Source organism: Lepidochelys kempii, chromosome 10 (genome assembly GCF_965140265.1).
Source record: "Lepidochelys kempii isolate rLepKem1 chromosome 10, rLepKem1.hap2, whole genome shotgun sequence".
Classification (NCBI taxonomy): Eukaryota; Metazoa; Chordata; order Testudines; family Cheloniidae; genus Lepidochelys; species Lepidochelys kempii.
In genome coordinates, this window is record NC_133265.1 from 7,350,127 (window position 1) to 7,375,961 (window position 25,835).

The window sequence follows — 25,835 nt, forward strand, 5'->3', positions numbered from 1 at the left end:
GCGCACCTACACCACTGTATCTTTGTAGCCCTTATTCAAACTGAACAAAGGTCTCCGTGCCCTGCGGTTTCCACAGAGAAAGCCGCATTGGGCCTCCCAACTAGACATGAGCAAGTTGATTTTTCAGTCGGGTGGCAGAATCGAACAAAGTTTTCCTTTGGGTCAAACCCAGCCTGGAACGTTTGGGTTTTTCAGCAACCAAACATTGTTTGGGTTGAGCGAAATGTTTTGTTTGACCCAAAAAAGCCACCACATCTACCCTTAAAAAAAATTAAACCAATCTACTTCCATTTCTACATACCAGTGTTTCAGAGTGAAAAGTTAAACGCTTGGCTGGCAAAGTATCAAAATGAACTGTTGTGATTTTCTTTTTTTTAATTCAGCCAAAACTATTCAAATTCACAAATAGTTTCAGTTGCCTGGAGCGTTTGGGGGCAAATAAGCTATTTGACTGAAAAGTTTCACCCGACTATTTCCAACCCTTTAAAGCTGCAAGAAGAACAAGAAGAGCAAGAGTGCCCATGCCTAGTTTGCATTTAGCAATAACCCTAATCCAGGCACCCGAGGTCAGCAACACCAATGCGGCTCCGAAGCACAGCGCCTGGGTTTGCTCCAACTGAGCCAATTGGCATTTGCCTCAATTACAAGTGAGAGTAACCCTCACGTAGCTCTTCCAGCACAGCCCTGTTCACGTCCTTGCCTGCACTTCGGGGTCAGCACTGGTGCAGCTGTTCCATGGGCAAAGTTGGAATTATTCCCATCTGCAGCCTTACCATGAATACAAAGGTTCTGTAAACACAAACTGATGTCAGGGCTGCAGGATGGGATGATATAAACTCACTGATTGTCCAAGCGGTTTAGGATGGGTGCCCGAGCTCGGCCTCAGAGTCATCTGGATTCCTTTACAGATGTCTGCAAGCATTGATGAGTCCAGGCCTCTCTCTCTAATGCTCTGGGCCCAGCCCCGAGAGAAACTTGCCACCGCTGACAGCCCTTCTTCCCTTTTTAAGCCCAGCACTTGCAAGGAGCCTCAGGAAGGAGACAGCCTCAGTGAGGGACAGACCTGGAGGTTGTAACTCTCAGCCAGGATTTTGCAGCCCTTAATCCAGTGACATCCAGTTCAAAACCCTAACCATGAAGTGACCTCCTAGGGTTTGTAGCTTAACCTGCTTGGGGAGGGGACTAATGGGGCTCCATGTACAGGCAATGCAGACATCTGTATCCGCAAGGACTGGTCAAAGTTCAGGACATCACAGACCATCGTGTGAGTAATTCAGATCCCAATCCTGCAAGGTACAGAGCCCTTGCCTGCTCTTCAGTGGGGATGGAGAGACCATCCCACCCCACGGGATCAGGCTCTCAACGTGAAGGCAGTTAGCATACCAAGAGACCAACTGCACTGGCCACATGGCTTCTTGTGCACTGCTCTGCCCTGCATTTGACCCACAGCTCTGCCCCTGACCTACAGCATTTCCTGGCTTCTGTAGCAGAAGCTACCCTTTAGGGAGGTCGCTGTGCGCCGGCGACAGGTATCCAGGCCAAACTGGTTTACAGCAGCAGCCAGAACTGTCCCCAGGTCTGCAGAGACAGAGAGGCTGGGCTGACCCATTTCTGACATGGACAGTGCAGCGTCTAAAGCAACTGGTTAGTATTCCATCCCTGACCACGGTGATCTGGCAGAGACCCTGGCAGATCTAATCCAATCCCTTGCAAATACAACAGCTAGCATAATCAGTGCACGAGAGATGGCCATTGTGCATCTGTTTATGAAATGTGAATCTATACCATCTCCGTGAGCCGCCTGCTGGCATTGGAATTCTATAGCTAGCTCCGGGCAAGCAGCCCATTAAGCCTTCCTATACTAACAGGAATGGATAAAACCAATATCTGCTTACAGCTGTCAGCATGCAGCACCACAAGAGGAGTCCCTATCAGTTCAGACCACGCTCAGCTTCATACTCGCGCTCCCCGTGCTGAACGCCTGCCAGTTATCATGCTGGCCACGCCCTCCCCAGATCAACCAAGCTGGCCATGCTCCTGGCCATTTAGAGACACCCCCACATTCCGGAGCATCACGCAGAGTGGAGCTTCCCCTCTTTCCTGAGCTGCTGTTTACTGCGACTCCCTCCAGATCCTTCATTCAAGGCAGGTGGAAACCCACCGGCAAGTCAATGGGCGTCCAGTATTTTGCTCCTCTGGGGGCAGACCCGAATCTTTCGGGGCTTTGTCCCCAGCCCCACTGGGGAGACCCACATATTAAGGAGGGAGCTTTAGCAAACAGCGGAACAGCCAGCAAATTGGCTACAGGACTCAAGTGCTAGTAACATTCCCAAGTCCAAAACACACAGCTAGCTGGTTTGGGAGACCTCTGCATCACTACACCCCTTTGAATCCCGGTCTCCAGTTAGACCTATGGCTGTTCTTGAGCCACCTCTCCAAAGCCGCCTAAATTCACATGGAGCACTAGTGTGCTAAGCCACTAGTACAACCCCACAGCCTGACATGGGACGTGTGGGGCCACCAAGCACAGAGCGGGTGGCCTGGCCATTTAGGCAGCCAAGCCTCATGGTCTGTGGGTCCCCAGAGCTTGCTTTCTCACATCCCCTATTTCATTAGGCAAGTTACGGCTTCACTTTGGGAACAGATTAACACACCACAAGAGAAGATGGTCAAAACCCCCACAACCCTACAGGACGAGCCCCAGGACAGGGGTGTTTGATCCCCATTTCAGCCCCACTATGAGCTTTTCAAGGAAAAATCTTCACCACTAAGGTCCAGATCTACTTCCATTATGGGGCAACTGAGAGTCCTGCGAAACATACAGACAACATGCAAGAGCTCTGAGGCCCATGGGAGGTGGACAGAGCTCCGGACCGGGATTCGGGTCCTGGGTTCTATTCCCCAACTCAGCCACTGACCTGCTGTGTGCCAGTGGGCAAGTCATCCCCTTTCCGCTGGCTTCCCCTTTCCACTCACCCTGCAAGCTCTCTGGGGCCGGGATTGCACACTGGGGCCCCGCTCTCTACTTCACTATTACTGCAATCCATGAGACACCGAAAGACAAGCACTAGAGAACAGAGCAAGGCTGGGAAGAGAAGGCCAGGCAAAGTCATCGGGTCAGAGCTGCCAGGTGTGACCTACAACTCCAGGGCAGCCTAGCAGCAGGCATTCTTCCTTCTTTCCACTGAATGCATCCTATGAAGTGAGCTGTAGCTCACAAAAGCTTATGCTCAAATAAATGTGTTAGTCTCTAAGGGGCCACAAGTCCTCCTATTCTTCCTTCAACTATCCCACAGCCTGTCAAGCCACGAGCACGGATGTTTGCACAAAGCAAGTAGGGCTCCTTCGGCAGGATCATGCCGCGTTCGCTTCCAAGCTAAACAAGCGAGAAAGTGTAACTGACCTCCCTTCCTTTAGTGTGCAAGTGACAGGACGGAAAAAGCATCAACCTTTGATGCTCTTGTTCGGGATGGACTCCCAAGCGAGCGGGGAGATTTTATTTATCTCCATTAAAAAAACCCCAGAACACGCAGCTGTGCCGAGGCGGTGCCGATCGGAAGTGCAGGTGTGTGCAGCACCAGGGCAGGGATCACACTCCACTTCCCAGATCGGGGAGCTTGAGGAGCCCCTAAAGCGACCCAGTGAGAGATGCAAAAGCGGAAGTGCAGCCACATTTACAGCATTTCTACAGAGGCGGCTTCTGCCTGCCTCGTAAAATGTGTTTGTGGCCAGGAGACCAAGGACCGCGGAGTCCTGTTTGGCCGTAAAGGAAGGAACAAAATGTCAGTAATTTTCAGGGAGAGTACACGGAGCACCGCCTGCTCCTGGGATCCCTGGTCTTCTTCTGTATCACCCCCCCCCCCCCCGTCACTTACCAGGTTAATTTAAAGATCCCAGCGGGCTTATTAAGCCTGCACAATAAAGAGACAAAAGTCCAGGATGAAACGGGCTATAAATCAAAGGGACACAGCTCTCCCCCTTCAAAGGGGAAGCGAGCACACAGCTCAGAGGGAATTCGGCATTTTTAAAGCCCCCTTTGCCGAGATGCAATGAGAACTCGCCGCAGAGCTTCGCCGCCAAAAGCCCTGCCACTTGGCAGCCTCTGCCCCAGAGGGAAGCTCAGGGGCTGATTTCCATTTCAGCTCCATCTCCTCCCCTGCAAAAAGCCCCTGAGCCGGTTTCCAGACCACGTCCGAGGGCAGGAGTAACTGAAAACTAACTGTTTCGAGCCCGAGCCCTCCCCGCCCCAGGCTCGCCTGTTTCGCTGGCAAAACTGGCCCCGTAAATCTGCTGGAGGCCGAGCGCGCCTCGGGCGCCCCGCACCCCCCTATTGTTCCGCGCCAGCGTGCAGGGCACATGCAGAGACTGACGCCTGCAAGGGGAGGTGGGGGGGGGGCGGGTGGCCCGCGGAAGAGGTGGACAAGTGGGGGGGGGGGCTCGGCTTTGGTCACCAACGCGGTACCGCCCCGCACCCGAAATTCAACGGTGCACACAGGCAAACGGGGGCAAGTCGCGCCCCCGGGCCAGCCTCAAGCAGCCGAGCTCAGCCCCGCAGCGCTGCGAGAAAAACACTCTTGCAACCAACTCCAGCCCCCCCCCACCCCCCACCCGGGGCCCGCAGGCAAAGGGGAGGGGGAGAGAAGCGATGACAGACGCCCCGAGGGGGGGGGAAGCAAACGCAGCCCCCCAGCGGAGCCCGGCTCAGCCCGGGGAGAGGGCGCGGGAGCGCAGGGCAAGCAGCCCCCGGCCCCGGCATGCGCTGGGCTCCCAGCCAGCCCGACCCCCCTGCAGCCCCCGAGCCACGGCTCAGCGCCCCCCCCACCCCCCGAGCGCCCCCCAACAAGGCGGGGATGGAGGCGCGGGGGGGGGCTGCTGGCTGAGGCCCCGCACGGCGGCTCAGGGCACCCCCGGGAAGGGCCGGGCGGTGGGGAGAGGGGGGGGGGGGTCCTGCCCCACGCCGCCCCCCCGCCCACCTTGTTGAAGGCGAAGAGATCCAGCTTGAGCTTCTCCCGCTGGGGGTCGTGCCCCTGCCTCCGGAACCGAAACTTCATCATGGTGCCGGGCTGGGCGCTCGCCGCCGGGCTCCCCGCAACGCCAGCCAGGCAGCGGGCTCGCCTGCCCCATGCACCCGGCCGGCCCCGCGCCGCCAGCCCGCAGCCTGGACGCGGCGGGGCTGCGGGGAAGGGGCCGTTCGGGAGGAGGCGGGGGTGGGGAGGGGGGGGTGAGCGACGCCCGGCCGAGCCAATCAGCGACCCCGGTGGGAAGCGAACCAGACAATGGGGGAGAGGCGAAGGCCAGCGGCTCGCGAGTCCGGCCTCTGCTGGGAGCATGCGCCGGGGCGCGGGGGTGCCTGGGAGATGTAGTTTTCTCTCCCGCACCCGCCCCAGGTCTGCCAAGTCTTTGGAGTCCCAGCCGGGGCGGGGCGGGGCCCGATCCTGAGGGGGGCGGCTGGGCACTCCTGCCCTCTGAGTCCTCAGTGAGTTCTCAGCCCTGTCTGAGCCAGTGCCCAGAGAAGAGGTTTGGCAGCCGGACAGTAAAGAAGGTGGATTCTGATCCCCGCCCCGCACACCCACGCTGCCCAAAGGAAAGGAGTATTTGTGGCACCTTAGAGACTAACCAATTTATTTGAGCATGAGCTTTCGTGAGCTACCGCTGATGACCCAGATGTTCAGGGACCCACGCGCTCATTGCTCCTAAACCTCTGCTTGCCCAAAGAGTGCGGGGAAAATAAAAGCACTTCAGGGGTGGAGAAAAGGAGCCGGGAAGTGGTATTTACCCCTTCACATAACACAACCCGCAGGGGTCTCCCAATGAAATGAGTAGGCAGCAGGTTTAAAACAAACATAAGGAAGCCCTTCTTCCCGCAACGCACTGTCAACCTGTGGAACTCATTGCCAGGGGATGTTGTGAAGGCCAAAAGTGTAACTGGGTTCAGAAAAGAATTAGATGCGTTCATGGAAGATCGGTCCATCAGTGGCTATTAGCCAAATTGGTCAGGGACCCACGCGCTGATTACTCCTAAACCTCTGATTACCAAAAGTTGGGACTGGCCCACTATGACAGAAGATGGATCATTTGATAATTTGCCCAGTTCTGGTCCTTCCCTCTGAAGCATCTGGCACTGGCTGGCCACTGTCGGAAGACAGGACACTGGGCTAGATGGACCTTTGGTCTGACCCAGTCGGGCTGCTCTTACTCTGGCCTAATCCCGCTCATGTAGCTTTCCTTATCTCACTGAGCTCAGTGTAGTGACTCACATGCTGGACTGTTGGCACGTGGCAGAAACAGGCCTTGCCTTGAACACATCAGCCCCTCCAGCCCCCCAACCCCATCAGGCTCAAGCCTCTTGTCCTCAGCCCCTCCCTAGCTCCTGCACACAGGGCTCCCTCTTCTGTCACTTACACTGAGCATGCTAAGCAGAAGACTGCGACAGTCTGTGCCCGGTTTTCTCAACATTTTTCTTTCTTAGCCTCCTCTCCCCCCCATGCTATAAAACCTCCCTGGCCCACCTGTGCCCCAACACCTGGTTTTCTGCCTACCCAGGAGATTAAAAGCCAGAGCCGGCGTTAGGGGGTTGCAAGCCTTGCAGCCACAGGGGGCCCCACGAAGCTAAGTTGCTTGGGCTTCAGCTTCAGTCCCACACGGAGGGTCTCGGGCTTCGGCTTTCTGCCCTGGACCCCAGTGAGTCGAAAGCCGGCCTTGCTTTCTGGTTTATTTTGGAGGACCCCCTGAAACCTGCTCTCGGCCCCCCCGCTCCCTGTTGAGAACCTCTGGTCTATGCTCTGAAACGCCAGGGTTGCACTCATACGGTGGCTAAGTTATCACCATAAGCAGTATTATTATACTAAGCAGCCCTCGCCTACATTCGGCAGGGTATTTCTTGCTGCTTTTTGCAACTCCCAATCTTGTACAGAGCTGCAAAAATAAGGGGCGTGCCTTGTAATAAGGGACTGTTGGTGACCTTACCCGAGGGCTAGAAACCTGAGCTTCTCGTGCAGTCACCTCCAGGAACTGGGGCTTTAAGCAAAACCCCAGCTATACTGAGTCTCACAGGAGATGCCAACACTGGTTCTATCCCGGAGCAGTTTGTGGGTTTTGTGTCATGGGTGGTGGCAGGGCTTTGACTGAGCTTGTAAACGCTGCGGAAGAAGGGAGCGCAAAGGAAGGATTGTAGCTTAATCTTCATAGAGGCTCAAGCTCGGCAAAGCATTTTAAGCCCATGCTTAAACCTCTTCTCCTTAAGCAAGTGTTTGCTGACTCAAGGCCACAGGGTTCCGATGCGTACGTACAGACCAATGCACAGAGCACCGGACTTCTGGAGTTTCTTTCTGTGTTTCAAGCACATGAACAGTGCTCCGAAACCACCTTTGGGTTTTCCCAACCTCTCTAGGCGTCTCCCTGTCCAGATTAGAAATGGGGGCCATGGTGGCAGCTTTTAAAGTATCTCACGCACGCTGGAAGCCTTCATCAGAGACATGCTGATAAAGAAGCCCCTCGCAGGGCATTCTGATGCTGCAGAAGCCGTGCTGCCAACTCTCAGGCTTTTGTCACGAGTCTCGTGGTAATTATTGTCTTCCCTAAAGCTCCAGCTCCTGGACGCAAGTGGAAATGTGGTGACTTCAGCCTTCATTCTGAAAGAAAAAGAAAGTTTCTCACCCTCCCGGCTGTGGAGAAAGCATCAGAATGTGACCCCCAGGGCACCCTACAGGCTCAAAAAGCAGCAGGCAAATAAAAAGAACAGCAAATCTAGTACTTCTGCATAATCTCATGACTTCAAAGCCAATTTCAGGATTTTGGGTGCACCTGACTCACAATTATTGACCATTTGGGGTTGGCAAACCGCTGCTGGCAAACCGCTGCTGGCAAACCGCTGCTGGCAAACCAGTGCAGAGCTGAGCCGAAGAAGTGCCGTGCTATTTGTACCGGCCCGCAGAGTACAGGTCATACACCCAAAGGCACGCTGAAGCAAGCGGGTGGGTGGTGTTGCTTGCACCTTTGGGGCTATTGCACCAGTGCTGGCTGACACAGTGTGGGTAGAGCCTGGTACGGTGTTCCGGGTTCATTCCAAGGCAGCTTATACAACACCCGCCTCGTGCCGCACAGGGTTTTGCTCTGGTTGTTGTAAAGGGAGATGCGGAAGCTCACTCGTGTGGGTTTGCTTTGATTGGATGTTCCAAACCTCTCTGAAATTGGCACAGCTTGACAGACCTATTTCTCCAGGAAGTGTGTGGGAAGCTGAGGGGGAAAGCACGGAATAAAGCCCTGATCCAAAGCCCTTTGAAACTAACCCATTGACCCTTTGGATCAGACCCTAAATGTGTCAAACTGCAGGCTTCTGGATGGGTCCTGCAAGATGCTGCCTGTTTTCACAGGCCAAAGTGGGAGCTGGGGGTGTTAACACTTTGCAGGATTGCGCCCCATGTTTAGGGAACTGGGTTATTTTGAACTGGAAATAAGGGGGGGGGGGTTGATTGCAGTCTCTAAAATCATGTATGCTATGGACAAAGTGAACAGAGAAGTGTTATTTACCCTTTCCCACACTACAAAAACCAGGGGTCACCTGGTTACATTAATAGGCAGCAGGTTTATTACAAACAAGAAGAAGTATTTCATCACACAAAACACAGTTAACCCGCAGAACTCATTGCTATGGGATGTTGTGATGAACAATAGTATAACTGGTTTCCAAAAAAGAACTTGATAAATTCATGGAGGATAGATCCATCAATGGCTATTAGCCAAGAGATGGTCAGGGATATAACCCCATGCTCAGGGTGACCCTAAATGTCTGACTACCAGAAGCCAGGAGGGGAAGACAGGGTAGATCTCCCCAAAGTACCCTGTTTTATACACTCCTCCTGAAGCTGTGGTACTAGCCTATGTCAGAGACAGGACAGTGGGCTAGATGGATTGTTGGTCTGTCCTAGTAGGGCCTTTCTTATGAAAGGGATAAAAAGAAACATTTGCATGTGGAGCTGTCTCAGGCATCCGGAGCACTACACAATTCCAATTCCCATCCCTGGGGTCGTTCCATTAGGGCCAGTGTCACAACGTGGATCATTAACTTTAATTAGCAAAAAGAAAAGGAGGACGTCTGGCACCTTAGAGACTAACCAATTTATTGGAGCATGAGCTTTCGTGTGATGAAGTGAGCTGTAGCTCACGAAAGCTGATGCTCTAATAAATTGGTTAGTCTCTAAGCTGCCACAAGTCCTCCTGTTCTTTTTGCGAATACAGACTAACACGGCTGCTACTCTGAAACCTTTAATTAGCAAATGACTGCACAGCACTTGGAAACATAAACTCCCCTATAGCTGCTAAATATGATCATAAGTGAGTCACATTCACCCCTGGGGTAAAAGCAGTGGTTTGAGTTAGCCCAGAAATGATTGTGGCCCACAGTAGGTGAGGAAGAGAGAGTTAGCTGAATGCTAGGAAGAAAGGGAAATTGTAAGGTGAGAATAAAGGCAGCATTTTCCAGTGTGGCTAGTGGTTTTAGGTCCCTCAGTTTTGGGGGAACTCAGCCAGACCCCAACAGCCGAACATTCAGAGGTGCTGAGCACCTGTAGCTCCCCCGCAGAGGGCTATGGGGTTATGACTGACTCTGGTTTGGGGAGGTGTTAGAGCAGGATGCAGGATTGCACTGCATAGTTTGGGGGTGATTTGCTGGGTGTGGGTAGGAGCATCCCCCTCTGGTACACTCATTGATCTTTGCTTTCTTTATGATCTCTCGTGAGTTTCACTTGGAGGAGGTGCCACCAAAAGTCATTTAAAAGATTATGGTTTGTATCGCAGTAGCCTTCAAACCCAGCTCAGGCTCCTACTGTGCTGGGAAGTATACAGCCCCAAAGTGAGAAACCCGAAGTGCCTGCAGGCTAATTGACAAGACAAACAAAGGTTGGGAGGGGAACTGAAGCACAGAGAGTCAAAGTGATTCACCCAACGTCATCCAGCAGGCCAGTGGCAGGGCCAGGAATAGAATCCAGCTCTCCTGATTCTCAACCCAGGGCCCTACCCACGTGACCTCACCACCTAATTAGTGATTATTGTTCACATGAGGATGCCAGAGATATGAAACAACATATCACAAGCACATAGACCAGAAGGACAAGACGGTCTATTGCCTCATGATTGCTCCTCACTCTACTCTGGCTAGAGGCCAGCTCGCCATACGTTCTAATTCACATCAGCCACAAATTCAAACATCCCAGGAGTTCGGCTCCAGGGTTTTGATTAATTCCATTGTAGAGATGACGGGAGCTAGCTGAAAAATCTGGATTCAGATTTTGCTTCAGATCCCAACCTCCTCAAAGTTCTGCAGTTATTCAGACCTTGGGGTTGGGTTTCGTTCCAGCTAGAAAACAGATACCAGGAAGGTCAGGGATGGCTTGAAGGAAAGATCTGAGAGTAGATTTTCACAGTTTCTTTGGGCAGTTGGCTGTCCAATTCCCATTCAAACTAACCAAAACTGGGTGTCCAAATCTCAGTCTGGGACTTACGTCCAGTGTTAGCCCTTTTAACGAGAGCCAGAATTCGGGATCTCGCACGTTGTTGCCATTCGGAGGAGAGAATAGCGATGGAGTCGGGTATTTCGCTACTGCAACCCTGTTAATTTACAAAGAATGTACATAAAGCCCTGTTTCCCTGAACCCAGTGGGAATCAAAGAGCAGGAGGCAATTATTTACTCACAGCTGCAAGCCTCTTCCCAGCCAGCACTCTACCCACAAGCTCTTTCTTTAAGCTTTTTCTCAGGGTCATGCTACAAATGCTTATGGGGCTGTCATGGGGCTTCCTTGCTGCCTTCTCTGTGTGCCTCTGTGGCATTTGCGCTGCTTCTATCTCTCTCCCACTTTCATTCAGTCATGCACATGCACAGAGCTGAAATCCAATCAATCCTCTGTCCCTGCATGTGTCATCAGACCCCCAGGAAATCCCTTCGACCACATGGCCCAGCCACTGCCCCACATGGTCTAGTCCTTGGGCGGTGATTTTCCATTGTTTCAGCGATCACTAAATAAAAGGGCATTTAATTGTTCCATCACTGAGCCTGCCTGGAAGGCAGCTGTCACACTCGACAGCTTGAAAGAGGACCATGACCACCCAACTCCCGATATCGCACCCATAATTGAAGGCATGATAGAATGAAACGCTTTGTGGCTGAGAAAGGAAGATTTTTTATTCTTGCCACCCTGTCCCTTGAGCCCTGAGCACAATTTGTTCCCCTAACAAGGTCTCATCTTCAGATGCCTCCGTCAGGGATTTGAATCCTCCGGCTGCAGATCCCTGGTGAAGCTGCTCCTCCGTGGCTTGATCTTTGCAAACCCTAGCACATTCTGCAGACCCTCCCTGCCCCGAGAGAGACGGTACCCATAGCGGGAGCTGGCTCCCAGTCCTAGAAACACGCTCGCTCACCCTCGCCAATCACGCTGCTGAGCCTGCCGGGAACCCGCTTTTCTGATTTGAGATACAGCCAGTTCCTCAAACTGACGGCCCCATGGTGCACAGAGGTAAAGCGCCACACAAGGGAGAAGAGAGTCCGCCTAGGGGCAGAGGGGCTGCCACCTGCCCTCCACCGGGGAACACCCAGCTTGCCAGCACAGCCCTCAAAGTGGACGGCACTGGATGGGGCGGGAGCCTGTGTAGGCTAGCTGGGAGATGCATTGTATCAGGATACCCCACGGACAGCCTCTGCTGGCAGGGCTCCTTAGCAGGCCTGGCTCTCACTTGATGCCTTCCTCTGGCCAAAAAAATCCCAGGAAGGGCATGTGGCAAGGTCTCCCCATGGGGCACAGAGTGCTGCCAGGGGACAAATTCTGGCCCATGTGCTTGTGTTGCTGGGAACCGAGGCCATTCGTCCTGACTGCTGCTCCCACACCGGGCCAGGGCAGACCACCACGCACAAGAAGGGAACCGATCAGGATGGCTCAGGTGACTGCAGCCTGAAGTGCCAGGTGCAAAACAACCAACACAGAGACAGAAGATGCTGAGTCCTGTATGTCCCTCCCCTCCCTGCCGCCTAATGGGGCCTTTGTGTGCTGGGCTGCCCAGTGTATTTACCTGTAAGCGCCTCAGGGCAGAAGCCCTTCTGAGTCCCCGGCTGTGCAGCCCCATGCACAGCAGTGGCGTTATCGAACTAATAATGCTATGGGATAGTAACGAGTCTTTGCTGCCATCTTTGCCAGAGTCCTGACTACCCCCACCCCCCATCCAGCTTCACCCTCCTCCTGACCAAGGAGGACTAGACAGAATTCCACCTGGTATCTGCATGGACCACCTGCTAATGGGCTGCAGGGATCACCAGAGAGCATGGCCCGGCCTGTTTCCATCCCTGGGTGCTAAGTGCAAACCTCTCTGCATTCCCAAGGCCGGGCTGCGCTGAGAAGTGCCATGAATCAGGGTACCAGGCTGGCAGAGCTGCTGGCTGTTCACAAAGAGAATAATCCGATAGGAACGAGAGCGTAGGTGATTGCACCGGAAGTGGATGATTCACCAGACAGGTTTATGGGGCAACTGGTTGAACATGTCTGTGCCTCTTCCTCAGACGCTGACATCTCCTCACAAGGCCAGCTGGATCCTGGGTGCAACTGGAGGAATCAGGCCCGGGTGGTTACCAAAAACCTGTTCCATTTAAAGGAGAAAAAAAGAATCCCCCCGCCCCAGTCTTTGAAACTATCCCAGGAAGGAAAATTTCAGCATGTTACAAAGGCACAGTTTGGGTCCAGCTTCCCTGCTATGAATACCTTTCCCTCCCCATCCTGAAGAGTCCCCAGCCCCACTCAGTTGCTCACACCCGACGGCTGTAATAACCTGCTTTCAGAGCCCTGCTGCCGGCCCACAGAATCGCCAACCCTGCGCATTCCAAATCCCTAGCCAGCCCCCGCCCCACAAATGAGATTGGCTTCAGAAGGAGAAGATTAAAAAAAAAAATAATTGGGGGGTCATTGTCTTTGCCTTCTGGTGCCTGAGTCTTTCGGGGTCCCCTTCTCAAGCGGTCTCTACCCCCAGAAGGCTGGAAGCTTTGTGGGTTTTTCCCCCCCAGTGCAAGCTGACATTCTTTCATACTCACCAGAGTTCAGGAGCTGGGACTTCAAGAAATTCACCAAGTCATCTGGCATGGAGCTTTCATTGGGAAAAAAAAAAAAAAAGTCTTTGAGCCATTCTGGCTGCAAAACCCACCCAGCCAGCAGGACCGGCGGCAGTGCTGGCTCCAAATCTGCAGGCAGCCAGTGCCAAACACCCATCCACATCCCGATCTGGCCCTGTGAATGTGGAGGAAGTCCCTGCCCCTTGTCGATTAGCCTTCACTGGGTGGGCGAGTACCAGTGCTAACAGGACAGGGGGTGGTGAGCACACTGCCCTCTTGTGGCTGCAGCTAGTGGCCACACACAGGAGCAGACAGGCAATTAGCATGTCGTGTTTGTTACTGCAGCCCCCCCCCTTCCCCCCCCCCCGGTGTGATGCTCAGGGGACCAGGGTTATGAGGCACCTGCCTGTGGCATGACATGGTCTTGTCTGTGCCTGCTGTAGATCAGCTCCCTGACTCCACCAGCCTCTGGCAGCACAAGTCCTGCCATCCTGGCCTCCGCAGACCTGGCTCCCTCTGTCCAGGGAGCGACAGGCCCACGCCAACCCCCGAGTCCCCGAAGCGTGCCCTGCTGCATCCAGCCCCTTAGCCACTCGACATAATTCAGAGTTACCAGGCCTGCTGGTCCCAAAGGAATCGGACACACCAGCTTGTCAGAGTCAACTCCGGCTCATCACTTTGCTTTGCACTGCAGCACGGAGATCTATCTATAGTGAACACAAGCATGCTTATTATCAAAGAACTGAGATTCAAGCGATAGGGAGCAAGACCTATTGGAAGCCAATGGTTACATATAAAACAAAATCATAACATGCTTCCTGGAGGCTAAATGTCTCTGATAATTTACCCTCCTGTCTAAAGCTTAGCTCACCCCAAGTTCTCTCCAGCATCTTCAGCCATGCCTGGTTGAGACCCTTTTTCATGATGCAAACTCACTGGTCCTTTACTTTGTCGGTGAAGGATGCCAGGGTGTCTGCTTTCACCCTCAAATATACTTGAGCGCACCTTTGATGTGCACCTCAAGATAGGCTCCCTCCCCCCACCCTGCTTGCTTTTCCTGTTACTTTCCTCTTTTTGAAGTTTTCACAAGCCTTCATTAGCATTCAGTTCAGACTGGTGAGAGGAGACGCACTGTGAACCATACAATACTTAACTCAGCTGGAGAAACATCTCTTGTCGGGACAGAAAACCTGTTTTTCACCTTTGCTGGTGCCCAGTCCCTAGACACAGGCCTGAAGGATGTAATTTTCAGTGTACAGACATCATCCACGGACATGCATTTTGCGATTATATGGAAGGCCAGTGCGATACTGGTTTTTATTTGAGACCTCTCTCTGGTGAACAAAATGTACATACCAGCCCCAGGAGATCCCTGCAACCCGTCTGTGCCCCAAAGAGATTCCGGGGTCACACTGGGCAGCTGCTCCGCCAAGTCAGCCAAAAGCAGAGTGGGCAGCAGGAGCTGTTCCAAGCCGGCCTCTGTGGAAAATTGCCCTCTGTGGACCTCGCACAGGCTTGTCACTGTGCGACTACAACCCCCTCCCCCCCAGAAGGAGCTTTCACCAAAACCTGCCTCCCGTGCAGTAGCTGTCCGGGCCCAGATCCTCAAAGGTATTTAGGCTCCTAAAGTCCATTTCAAAGCCTAAATACCTTTTGAGGATCTGGGCCCGGACAGCTACTGCACGGGAGGCAGGTTTTGGTGAAAGCTCCTTCGGGGGGGGAAGGGGGGGGTTGTAGTCTGTGGCTGCGTGCATTTGTGCCCCGAGAGATCCCTGGCGCTAGTCAAATGCTGGCAGTGTGCTGGCTTTACTTCGATTGCGGGCTCGTTGGGGCAGAGACTCACTTCTTCTTGTTCTGGGTTTGTACCGCGCCTGGCACCCTGGGGGCCTGTTCCACGCCAGGGGCACACATTGGCGTTATCACTACGCAAACGAATAATAATAACATTGGTTTCCTGGTGGCACAAAACCACCTCTTCCTACTTCCTCCGATGGTGAGTTCTTATGGGGCCAGAAGCGGTGTTTCATCATATACATGTACCGTGCCTAGCCCCACAGAGCCCTCGCCCCGAGCAGGGCCTCTCCACCCCACCGGAAGACAAATAATAAAAGCAGCACTTGGGCTGATCCTGATCCTGAAACCGTAGCAGTGGCGATCAGGTAGCGGGGGTGCAGAATAACAGCGCCAGGGCTCATAGGCGCCAACTCCGTGGGTGCTCTGGGGCTGGAGCACCCACAGGGAAAAATTAATGGGTGCTCTGCACCCACCGGCAGTCAAGCTCCCCTCCCCCCCGCCCCACCTCTTCCATGTCTCCTCCCCTGCGCGCGCCCCGTCCCCACTCCTCCACCTCCCTTCCCGCCCGGCCGCTGCCAAACAGCTGTTTAGCTGCTCCGGGAGTGGGGGGAGGGGAAGAGCAGGAACGTGGCGGGCTCAGGGGAGGAGACATGGAAGAGGTGGGGCCGGGGTGGGGATTTGGGGAAGGAGTCGGAATAGGGGCAGGGAGGGGGCTTTGGGGAAGGGGATGGAACGGGGGTGGGGCAGGGGCTGGGGGCAGAGGTCGAGCGCCCACCGGTGGGAGCAGAAGTCGGCGCCTATGCCGGGGCTGCCCGGGCACCATGACTGGCTGGCGGTGACCCTGGCCTCGGTCCCAGCTCAAACAGCAGCAGGCTGTGCTCAGGCCGCACCACCACCCCGCTGCGAAGACGCTGTCCCCGTCCCCTCGCTGGGGCTGTGTCTTCGTGCTGCGGGCTGTGGAAAGGGGATGGGTAACGTAGTGGCAGAAACCTGAAACTGTAATAAGTAGCCCTCGCCTGATGGGTGCACGTCTCTGCACCAGGGGGCGCTTCTCAGGATGCATATGCAGTTTCCACGGTATGCATCCGATGAAGTGAGCTGTAGCTCACGAAAGCTTATGCTCAAACAAATTGGCTAGTCTCTAAGGTGCCACAAGTCCTCCTTTTCTTTTTGCGAATACAGACTAACACGGCTGCTACTCTGAAACCTGTTCAGTACTAGTGGGCTGTGACACTTTTTATGTCTGATTTTGTAAGCAAGTAGGTTTTAGGTGAGTTGAACCTTGGGGGTACGCAAGACAAATCAGACTCGTGAAAGGGGCAAGTAGTCTGGAAAGGTTGAGAGCTACTGGTTTAAACCAAACAGCATTAATTTGGGGCCACTTGTTCAAAGGTTGCCTAGATGTCCTAGCAACAGAAGCAGAGATGGGCTGGATCCCTTCCCCCCTGCCCCGCTCTCTGGGGGTGGGGAGGGGTACACGCTCGTGTAGCTGTAATAGATATTCGCGGGTAACTGCACCTCAGTGGAGGGTCACGCACCTGTCAAGCCACACAAAAGGTTAGAAGCAGCTATTAAAAAAAAAAAGCCAAGCCAAGAAGACATGCCTTGTTTTGCTTGACACATTCACAGGCCAGCTGCCTGTGTGACTGCGTAAGGGTGGGATTGAAGGGGGAATAGCTCACATGGCTCCTCACAGTCAAACAGACACAGCTGGCCCTTACCATTACATTGCAATGACTCAAGCTGAGCGTTTTGCTTCAGCAGCTTTAGCATTTAAATAGTCACCCCTGGGCTTTGAAGTTAACACCCCATTAAAAAGAAATGAGGGACGTTTGCACTGTGCTGGAGCTATTGTTCCAGTCCATCAGGATGCAGGACACTGATTTCCACAGGCTTTCCCTGAGGCCGGGGAGTGTTTAAGTGTAGCTTTGGGCCTGGTATGTTTTCTCTGTCTACAAACGATAAACACATCCTCTCAGACAAATCATGGCTGACAGCAAACCAAGAAAGAACCAACGCCAAGCGCCAGTGGGCGAGAGCACAGCGTGTGTGTCTCTCCTCTCTGTCCCAGTCTGCGCTGACCGGAACCCAGAAATAACCACCTGTTTCTGCATCTAGCAGAGTCTCGGAGATTTAAACGCATGGTGCAAAGAAAACAAAAGGCATAACAGAACAGGAGGATGTGTGGCACCTTAGAGACTAACAAACGTATTTGAGCACAAGCTTTCGTGAGCTACAGCTCACTTCATTGGATGTATCGGATGAAAAGAGCTGTAGCTCACGAAAGCTTGTGCTCAAATAAATTTGTTAGTCTCTAAGGTGCCACACGTCCTCCTGTTCTTTTTGCGGATACAGACTAACACGGTTGCTACTCTGAAAAAAGGCCTAGCAGTTATATCCACCTCTGACTCCACAGATTCATTGAAATGTTCCTCTCAGGCCAGGCCTACACTAGAGAGTTTGCCCAGGATAACAGTTGATTTGGGGTGTGATTCCCCCGCCCCGACATTTCTATGCTGGCCCAACCCCTAGCACAGATGCCATTATCCCAGCATGAAAGTCCTTTGGCTGGCATAGCTCATTTTGCTCAGGGAACTGGCATCAGCTGCACTGGCCAAAGCCCTTTTTTTGCTGGTATAAGCTGCATCTCCGCTAGGGGGGTTGGCTGGTATAGTTATGCCAGTGTTGCCCCATTTCGACCAAAGCAGCTAGTCAGAAGTTCAGGGTTCTGTGGATGGTCCAGCTGGGAGCAGAAATTGACAGGAGCTGGGTGTTTTCTTTGATGCGCTTTTGTTTATTTACAAGGAATGTACAAAGTCCTGTGTCTCTGAACACAGACAGCATCAAAAATAGAAGAAACAAGGTGGGCAACGTCTTTTACTGGACCAACTTCTGTCGGTGGGAGAGAGAAACTTGTCCAATAAAAGACATTACCTCCCCCGGCTCTAATATCCTGGCACCAAAAACACTGACTGCATACAAAAAGAAAAGCAGCAGTTTCTTAGCTCTAAACCTTCCCCCCCACACCTCCCCAAGCTTCTTTAGCCAACACGAGACCCAAAAGCTCTCTCTCTCTCTCTTTCCTGGGTTGCACAGGCTCCTGCTTGGCTTTCCTGCAGCTTTTCTTCTGACTGCCTCTCTTTTTGTTCTTGTCCGTGACCTTATCATCTGTATGTTCACTCCCACACACACCTACCCAAAACAACCCTCAGCCTGAAAGCTCCTGGCAGGTTCACACACACCTTTTGTCTTCAATAGGGGTTACATTTACAGGGGTTGATTGCAGGGTGAGCTCACACCTATCACGCTCAATGAGGTTTTAACTCAATCCATAAGAAGGTTTAACCCAGCTCATAATACCTGCCAGCCTGTAGTGTACACCTGACCTGAGACGGTTTTGATTGCCCCTGCGTACGCCCTGATGGTTAGCACCAGCTATTGGAAATGGGCATGGGGTATGATCCGAGTGCTAGCCAGACACCCACGCTTAGTTCCTCACTCTGCCACAGACTTCTTATGTGACCTTGGGCACGACTGTCCGTGCCTCGGTTTCCAATGTGGAGATAACAGCCCTGCCCTGCCCTGCCTGACATGGGGTTGTGAAGAGAAATTAACCAAGGACTGGTTTCAGAGTAGCAGCCGTGTTAGTCTGTATTCGCAAAAAGAAAAGGAGGACTTGTGGCACCTTAGAGACTAACCAATTTATTTGAGCATGAGCTTTCGTGAGCTACAGCTCACTTCATCACCGTGGAAACTGCAGAAGACATTATATACAGAGACCATGAAACAATACCTCCTCCCACCCCACTCTCCTGCAGGTAATAGCTTATCTAAAGTGATCATCAAGTTGGGCCATTTCCAGCACAAATCCAGGTTTTCTCACCCTCCACCCCCCCCCCCACACACACACAAACTCACTCTCCTGCTGGTAATAGCCCATCCAAAGTGACCACTCTCTTCACAATGTGTATGATAATCAAGGTGGGCCATTTCCTGCACAAATCCAGGTTCTCTCGGTGCTCAGATACCAGGGGAATGGGGGCTGCGAATGTACCACTGACAGGGATGATTGTGTTCATGGAAACAAGGTCTAGTGATGAAGGGGATACTGTCAGGCTATCTACATTTCAGTTTTTTTAATGATTTGACAAGGGGATCACTAGGCTGGTTTACACACACACACACACACACACACACACACACACACACTTGTTCCGAAATAACAAAAAGGTGTGAATTGCCCCTGATTTCGTTATTTCGGGGCAAGTCTGTGGGTGGATACTTTTGTTTTGGACTGAAAAGGGTTAAAGTTGATTTAGCTCAAGGCAGTTTGTGTCCAACCTAAAGCCTGGTCTCCATGGAGAAATGTCTCCAGCAATTTCACATAGCTCCTGGAAATGGGAATAAAAACAGATACATTCGTGCAAACCCCTACTGTGGACACAGTTATATCCATTTCAAAGCGTTGCTGTTGGTTCAAGTTTAAATGTATTGTGTCCCTATGATGCAAGTTGTCCTGCTAAATGTTGAAATGGACTAAACTGATGTAAACACTTAGAAATCGATATAACTGCATCCCCTCTAGCCAAATGCACCCATTTAACTGATCTGTTTTCTTTCCGAGTTGGAGAGATCAGTGAGAAAACTACACACAGTTGCATCCTTAGGTAAATTAATTTTAATCACTTTCAATCCAAAATAAGAGTGTCCGCAAACCAACTCGAACTGAAATAAATGCACAATATCACAGACCTACCAGTTCTCCAGTCATCCGTGAAGTCTTTTAAAAACCAGACTATATGGCCGCTGAATCTCAAAACTATGCAGATTCTAGAGCTGAGATTTGAACTCTGCTCTGCTTCCAGGGCCTTAACCGCAAGACCATCCTTCCTCTTTTTGATCCATAGCAAGAGTTCATTTGAAGCAGCCTGAGATTGGGTGCAGAATTCCCAAGCGGGGGGTTATACGTGAGGTGCAGGGGTCTCTCTGGCTACAGAGGTATATTTCAACCCAGGGGTGGCCAGCCTGTGGTTCCGGAGCCACGTGCGGCTCTTCAGAAGTTATTATGTGGTTCCTCGTACAGGTACCGACTCTGGGGCTTGGAGCGACAGGCACCAACTTTCCAAGGTGCCGGGGGGCGCTCACTGCTCAACCCCTGGCTCTGCCCCCACCCCACCCCTTCCCTCCCCCTCCCCTGAGCCTGCCATGGTCTCGCTCCTCCCCCTCAGCCTCCTGCACGCCAGGAAACAGCTGATCGGGAGGTTCGGGGAGGGAGCGGGAGGTGCTGCTCAGTGGGGCTGCCAGTGGGCGGGAGGCGCCTGGAGCGGGCCGGGGGGAGCTGATGGGGGGCAGCTGACGTATTACTGTGGCTCTTTGGCAATGTCCATTGGTAAATTCTGGCTCTTTCCCACACTCAGGTTGGCCACCCCGTTTCAACCCATCGAAAATACCACTTCACAGCGTAAAGCCACAACGTGGGGACACACAGCAATTATGCAGCGCTCAGGGACAGCCATGTTACCCAAATGCTGGCCACGCATGCTGCTGAGCTTTTCCAGTCTGGCGATAATCTTCTCCAGGTGCCAAAGGCCGAGCACGCAGCCAAATCAAGAACCTGCTTCTAGAATGCCAGGCAAGGGATCTGGCTAATCCACAGGCCAGTTTAATTCTACGTGTGAGATCTCTATACTGCCCAGTCAAACTCTAGGGGGGGGAGGGATAACTCAGTGATTTGAGCATTGACCTGCTAAACCCAGGGTTGTGAGTTCAATCCTTGAGGGGGCCATTTAGGGATCTGGGGCAAAAATTGGGGATTGGTCCTGCTTTGAGCAAGGGGTTGGACTAGATGACCTCCTGAGGTCCCTTCCAACCCTGATATTCTATGATTCCTGCATCAAGATCACTTTGTCTAGCCCCAGCTGCCTCAACCTGGCCATGCACTCTGTTTCCTAGTTCTTTGGCCTTAAAAGCGCTTCCTCGCTCCTGGGAAGGATTTGAGGTGGCCCACAAGCAGTCAGTCCCTCGTAAATATTTTTAGCAGGACAAATCACAGCCGCTCGCCATCAGGGGATGTGTGAAGAGCCCTCTAGGACTGGAGCAGGGACATAAGCACCACTGTGGTGCCAGGCCTCGCCAGCGAGTGGCTGGCGTGCTCTTCCCCAGATACCCAGCTGACCCTGCAGCCAGGATGTGGGCTGGTGGCTGGCAGTGGGAAGGATATTCCCATCTCTCTCCAGCTGCGAGCTCTTTGGCAATGGTTCTCTCCCTGTCCTGTCAGCTTGGGGTTATTGACTAGAGAGCAGAAATGGTACAGGGAGTTTCCTATGGGCCAGGTGAGCGGCCAGGCGCACTATTGCTGTGGGAACTGAGCCAGAGAACAACCTGGTCTCATTCTCGGACAGCTCCCTCCTGCTGCCCCTCCCTGCGGCCTTGTGCCGGAAGCAATAGCTCAGCCCAGGCCCTGTAGCCAGATGCACACGCTGGCTCAAACAGCCCCCTGCACTCTGCCTGCCGGCACTGCACATCACTAGCTACAGCCAGGAATCGCTCCTAAAGGTGCAACAGCAGGGTGTAGGGCACGAAGTGAAGGAGGAGACTGTCCCTGTCTGAGGGCAGTTAGGTAGGCCCCAAGGTCTTCTCCATCTTGGCCAGGGTTTGGCCAGGACACAGGAGCTGCGCTCTAAACCCTTGAGCCATCCATTCTCGTCCCCCAAACTCCCGTCAACCCGCTGATGTGCTAAAGCAGAGAGATCCGAGCAGGTTAAGACAGCCTCAAGCAGATCTCTGGATATTTTCTGAGTTTCTGAGAACAGTCCCACATGGAGGCCAAAGCAGCAGCTGTAGCTGGAATTTCCCTGGGAACCCCTCAGCCCTGGGTAGGATGGGGAAGGTTAGGGCAGAAACGACATCACAGGAGGGAGCCTGTGTCACTGGCTGAAAAACCAGCTGTGGCTGGGGTGGGGCCTGGTGAGAGAAGGGGAAATAGCTGAGAGGAATCACAGAGCCCCTGGTGTCAGGGCAACTGGCAGCCCCCAGGAATGTTCCATCCCAGTTAATGCTACAAGGATTTGAGGCAGTCGTTTGTGGTCTAGCCATTTATCATGGGACTGGGCGACAGGACTCTGGGGCTCTTTTCCCAGCTCTGCCCCGACTCGCAGTGCAAGTCACTTCATTCCTCTCTGCCTCAGTTTCCCCCCGCTGATGATATTCCACCCCTTTCTAAAGTGCTTTGAGATCTCTGGGTGAAAACTGCCATCTCGGTGCCAAGCGTTATTATCAAGAGCTAGTTATTAAAAGACTAGCTCGGCTTCTAAAATTCTCTGTCCATTTCCCACCCTAGAATGGCTCATTGCAACTGAGACCTCTGTGATAATAAATGAGCTAAAACGCCCCCAACAGCTAGAGCAGGGGTGACACGTTTCTGCGTGATCGAGGGGCACAGTGTGGGGTGGCGTGAGACACAAGGCCAAAGATCAAAGGCCTTTAATTAACCGAGCTGTGCAGTAATAAACGAACAGGCTGCTGGTCTCTGCACTTGGAGACAAAATGCTCAGGGGATGACATCACGCAAGGGCTGCTATAAAAAGGACGGTGATCAATTGCTCTCCTCGTCCACTGAAGGTCGGACACGAAGTAACGGGCTTACGGGCTTAATCTGCAGCCAGAGAGATTTAGGTTAGAGGTGGGGGAAAACTCTCTCACTCTAGTGAAGCACACCGGTACGGGTTACCTCGGGAGGGTATCATAGGAGGTTTTCAAGAACAAACACCTGTGGGGGATGGGCCAGGATTTCTTGGTCCTGTCTCAGCGCAGTGGGGCTGGACTAGATGTCCTCTCGAGGTCCCTTCCAGCCCGACAGTTCCCTGATTCTACTCGCAGTCGGAAAGGTCTGTTAGCGAGGGGAACGCCTGAGTTAGGGGATTTAGAATAATTGAGACAAACGCCCCACGGCAGCTGTTAGCATCTGACAGCTGGCCCCTGTGGGTCTGGTAAAGTCACCACTGGACTCGGGGGCACATGGGACAGGTCTCCGCCCAGCAGAGGAGCAGGGACGTGATTCAACCCACTGCTCCCAAGCACAGCGGGAGCTGGCAGGCCCCGTGGCAGTCTCAGCAGAAAGGCAGAGGAACGGACGTCCCTGCTGAGCCCCAGGTCAGAGGAGAGGTGCTCTGTGAGGAAGCTCACCGTGCTGCTCGCATGAGACATGGTGGACACTAGCCATAGCCATAGAAAAGCCAGGATCCAGCCCAGAGCGCTGTCCCCAACAGCTGGCCACTCGGTGCTGCAGGGAAAGATGGAACCCGCAGCCAGCAGCGGGCCAGGTACCCCTCCGACGCAGGACTGCTTAACCCTTTATCTGAAACTCTGCCCTGGTTTGTGCACCGGACTGGGAACCAGATGTTCTAATCATAGAATCAGAGAAGATCAGGGTTGGCAGAGACCTCAGGAGGTCATCTAGTCCCACCCCCTGCTCAAAGCAGGACCAACCCCAAATAAATCATCCCAGCCAGGGCTTTGTTAAGCCGGGCCTGAAAAACCTCTAAGGATGGAGATTCCACCACCTCCCTAGGTGACCCATTCCAGTGCTTCACCACCCTCCTAGGGAAATAGTGTTTCCTAATATCCAACCTAGACCGTCCCCACTGCAACTTGAGACCATTGCTCCTTGTTCAGTCATCTGCCACCACTGAGACCAGCCGAGCTCCATCCTCTTTGGAACCCCGCTTCAGGTAGTGGAAGGCTGCTATCAAATCCCCCCTCACTCTTCTCTTCTGCAGACTCAACAAGCCCAGTTCCCTCAGCATCTCCTTGTAAGTCATGTGCTCCAGCCCCCTAATCATTTCCGTTGCCCTCCGCTGGACTCGCTCCAATTTGTCCACATCCTTTCTGTACTGGGGGGCTCCGACTCATGCAACAGCCTTGAGCAAATCTGTTTCCTCTCTCCGTGCCTCAGTTTCCCCCCATTAAAATGGTTTGGCTGGTGCTCACTGGCCAGCCTCCCTGAGGGCTCCGAGGATTGGTTAGTTAGAGAGGCAATGGTTAAGTGCTGTGTTTTACCTACACACAGGGGGCCTCTACACGCTACCGTGCTACAGGCATGATGCTGGCGTCTCGAGTGCACACTGCAGAGGGACATCCCAGTGCCTCTGGGCACATACCAGAGCCCTTCCGTCTCACGGCCTGGTGCTCGCACACCTAAGCAGTATTCCCTAAAAAGAGAGACTGAGGCGAACCGTGGGCCAGTCCCTTCCAGCTGGCTAGGGAGAGAGAGAGAAGCTCTTTGCTCGGCTGCTTTCTAGCCGCTGGGGTGAGGCGGCTTTGCTGTAGCAAGCAGGCTCCCCCAGCCTTGGCTGGAGTTCGCGCCACGCTGGGTCTGGGCTCAGCAGTTGGCAGATACAGCTGCTCCCAGGCCTGCTGGGCGCCCCCAGCCCAGGCACGACCTGAGCTTGGGCCCGAGCCACGACAGCTTTTTAAAATTAATTGGGTGGATTTTCCCTTCCTCCGCCCCCACCCTCCCACGTCAGCCACATGCTGTCAGGCCCCATCCCGCAGAGGCTGAGCCAGGCAGGGGTGTCCACACCTCCTCTCACAAACGATATCCAGCTGCAGCCACCAAAAGGCAGGGTGGCTCACGTCAGTTTCCACCAGGAGCTGTCCCGGCCTTTCATGCCAGTTTCCTCTGCTCCTCACCCCTGCCCTACCACTGAGCAGGGTTCGGGGTAGATAGAACCAGGATCCCCCAAAGATATCCAGCCCCCCCTTGTTCCCTCATGTGGCCCCTTCCTCCTAGGGTCACCTTCCTCTGCTTTGCACCCTCCTCCTTATCCTTCCTCTCTCAGCCCCCTAGCTGGGCGCTTGGTTTCTCACTCACAGCCTGTATCCTCCAGCTCCGGCTAGAACCCATCCGTCCCGAAGCAGCAAAGAGCATGGGCACTGCGTGGCGGGGAGGGGTGTGTGTGTGTGTGTCTGAATTTGGTTGCCTGAGTGGCTCGAGCAGCTCCCCTCCCGTGCGAGGGGATGAGAATGAAGCAGATGTTCCTGCGGTTTGTTAAGCAAAGCTGAAGACACTGACTGTATTAATCCCGGGGAAATGCTTTCATGTGGGGGCCGGGGATGTTTTTAAAGCTCCCAAGCATACAGGCCGGTCTCTCTGCCAAAGCAGACAGCCGGAATTTGCACAGAGCACAACGTACACAGGAAGTGGTAGCAGAGAGAGGGCTTCTGCCCCAGCGAAAGGCCCAGTAACTGGTGCCCCGCCCCCTCCGTACCCCTGGCCCCTCTGCCTGTCCCCAAACAGGCACAACGTGCCAGGATTAGGGGGCACGTCTGTGGGGATCTTAGGAAGGAGCTGGCAGCTCTGCTTCCCCCTGCGTAGAGTGAACTGTGCGGAATGATGATCTCTCAGCAGAGAAGCGAGGCCAGACTCTGCTCCCGAAAGGCTCCGCTCAGCAGCCTCAGGCCCAGCCCTGAAGAAAATTGGCTAGTCCTGGGCCTGGAGCGGAGACGGCGGCTCCGTGCACCTAGAAACTCCGTCTCTGCTATGAAAGCCCCAAGCCTTTGCCTCATGTAAGGCCATGAAGTACTCTGAGTGACACTTATGTCGGCTAAGTGCTGATCGAGCATTAATTAAATAAGGCTCCTGCAGCCCTGTGACATGGGTGTTATCCCTGTTTTACCGGTGGGAAAACAAAGCACAGAGCAGGGACCAGCTGCAGGGCACACGGCGAGTCAGGAGCTGGCTTAGAACTCACAAACTCCAGGTTCCCAATCGAGGTTTAGCTCACGAGACCATGCTCCAATTAAGGACAGGTGAAAAAAGTGGTAGAATGGATGAAGGGAAGCTTGGTATTTAGCTGCACAGCACAGGACCGGTCAAAGCAGGCTTCCCCCAGGACCACTGACAGTTAATTAAGAGCTAGTTCTGGCCCTGGCTTCTGAGACTGCATAAGTCTATGG

The 25,835-nt window shown here is 53.5% G+C and overlaps 1 protein-coding gene across 1 annotated transcript in view; it reads right to left on the minus strand.

Annotated features, from left to right (window-relative positions):
* The window catches only part of LLGL1 (LLGL scribble cell polarity complex component 1), a 72,719-nt gene extending 67,509 nt beyond the window's left edge, over positions 1 to 5,210 (minus strand). Inside the window, exon 1 of the mRNA XM_073361811.1 lies at positions 4,974 to 5,210. Within this exon, the coding sequence (XP_073217912.1) occupies positions 4,974 to 5,054 (81 nt within the window). The 5' untranslated portion in view covers positions 5,055 to 5,210. The remainder of the gene's footprint in view (positions 1 to 4,973) is intronic.
* Positions 5,211 to 25,835: the final 20,625 nt, after the last annotated feature.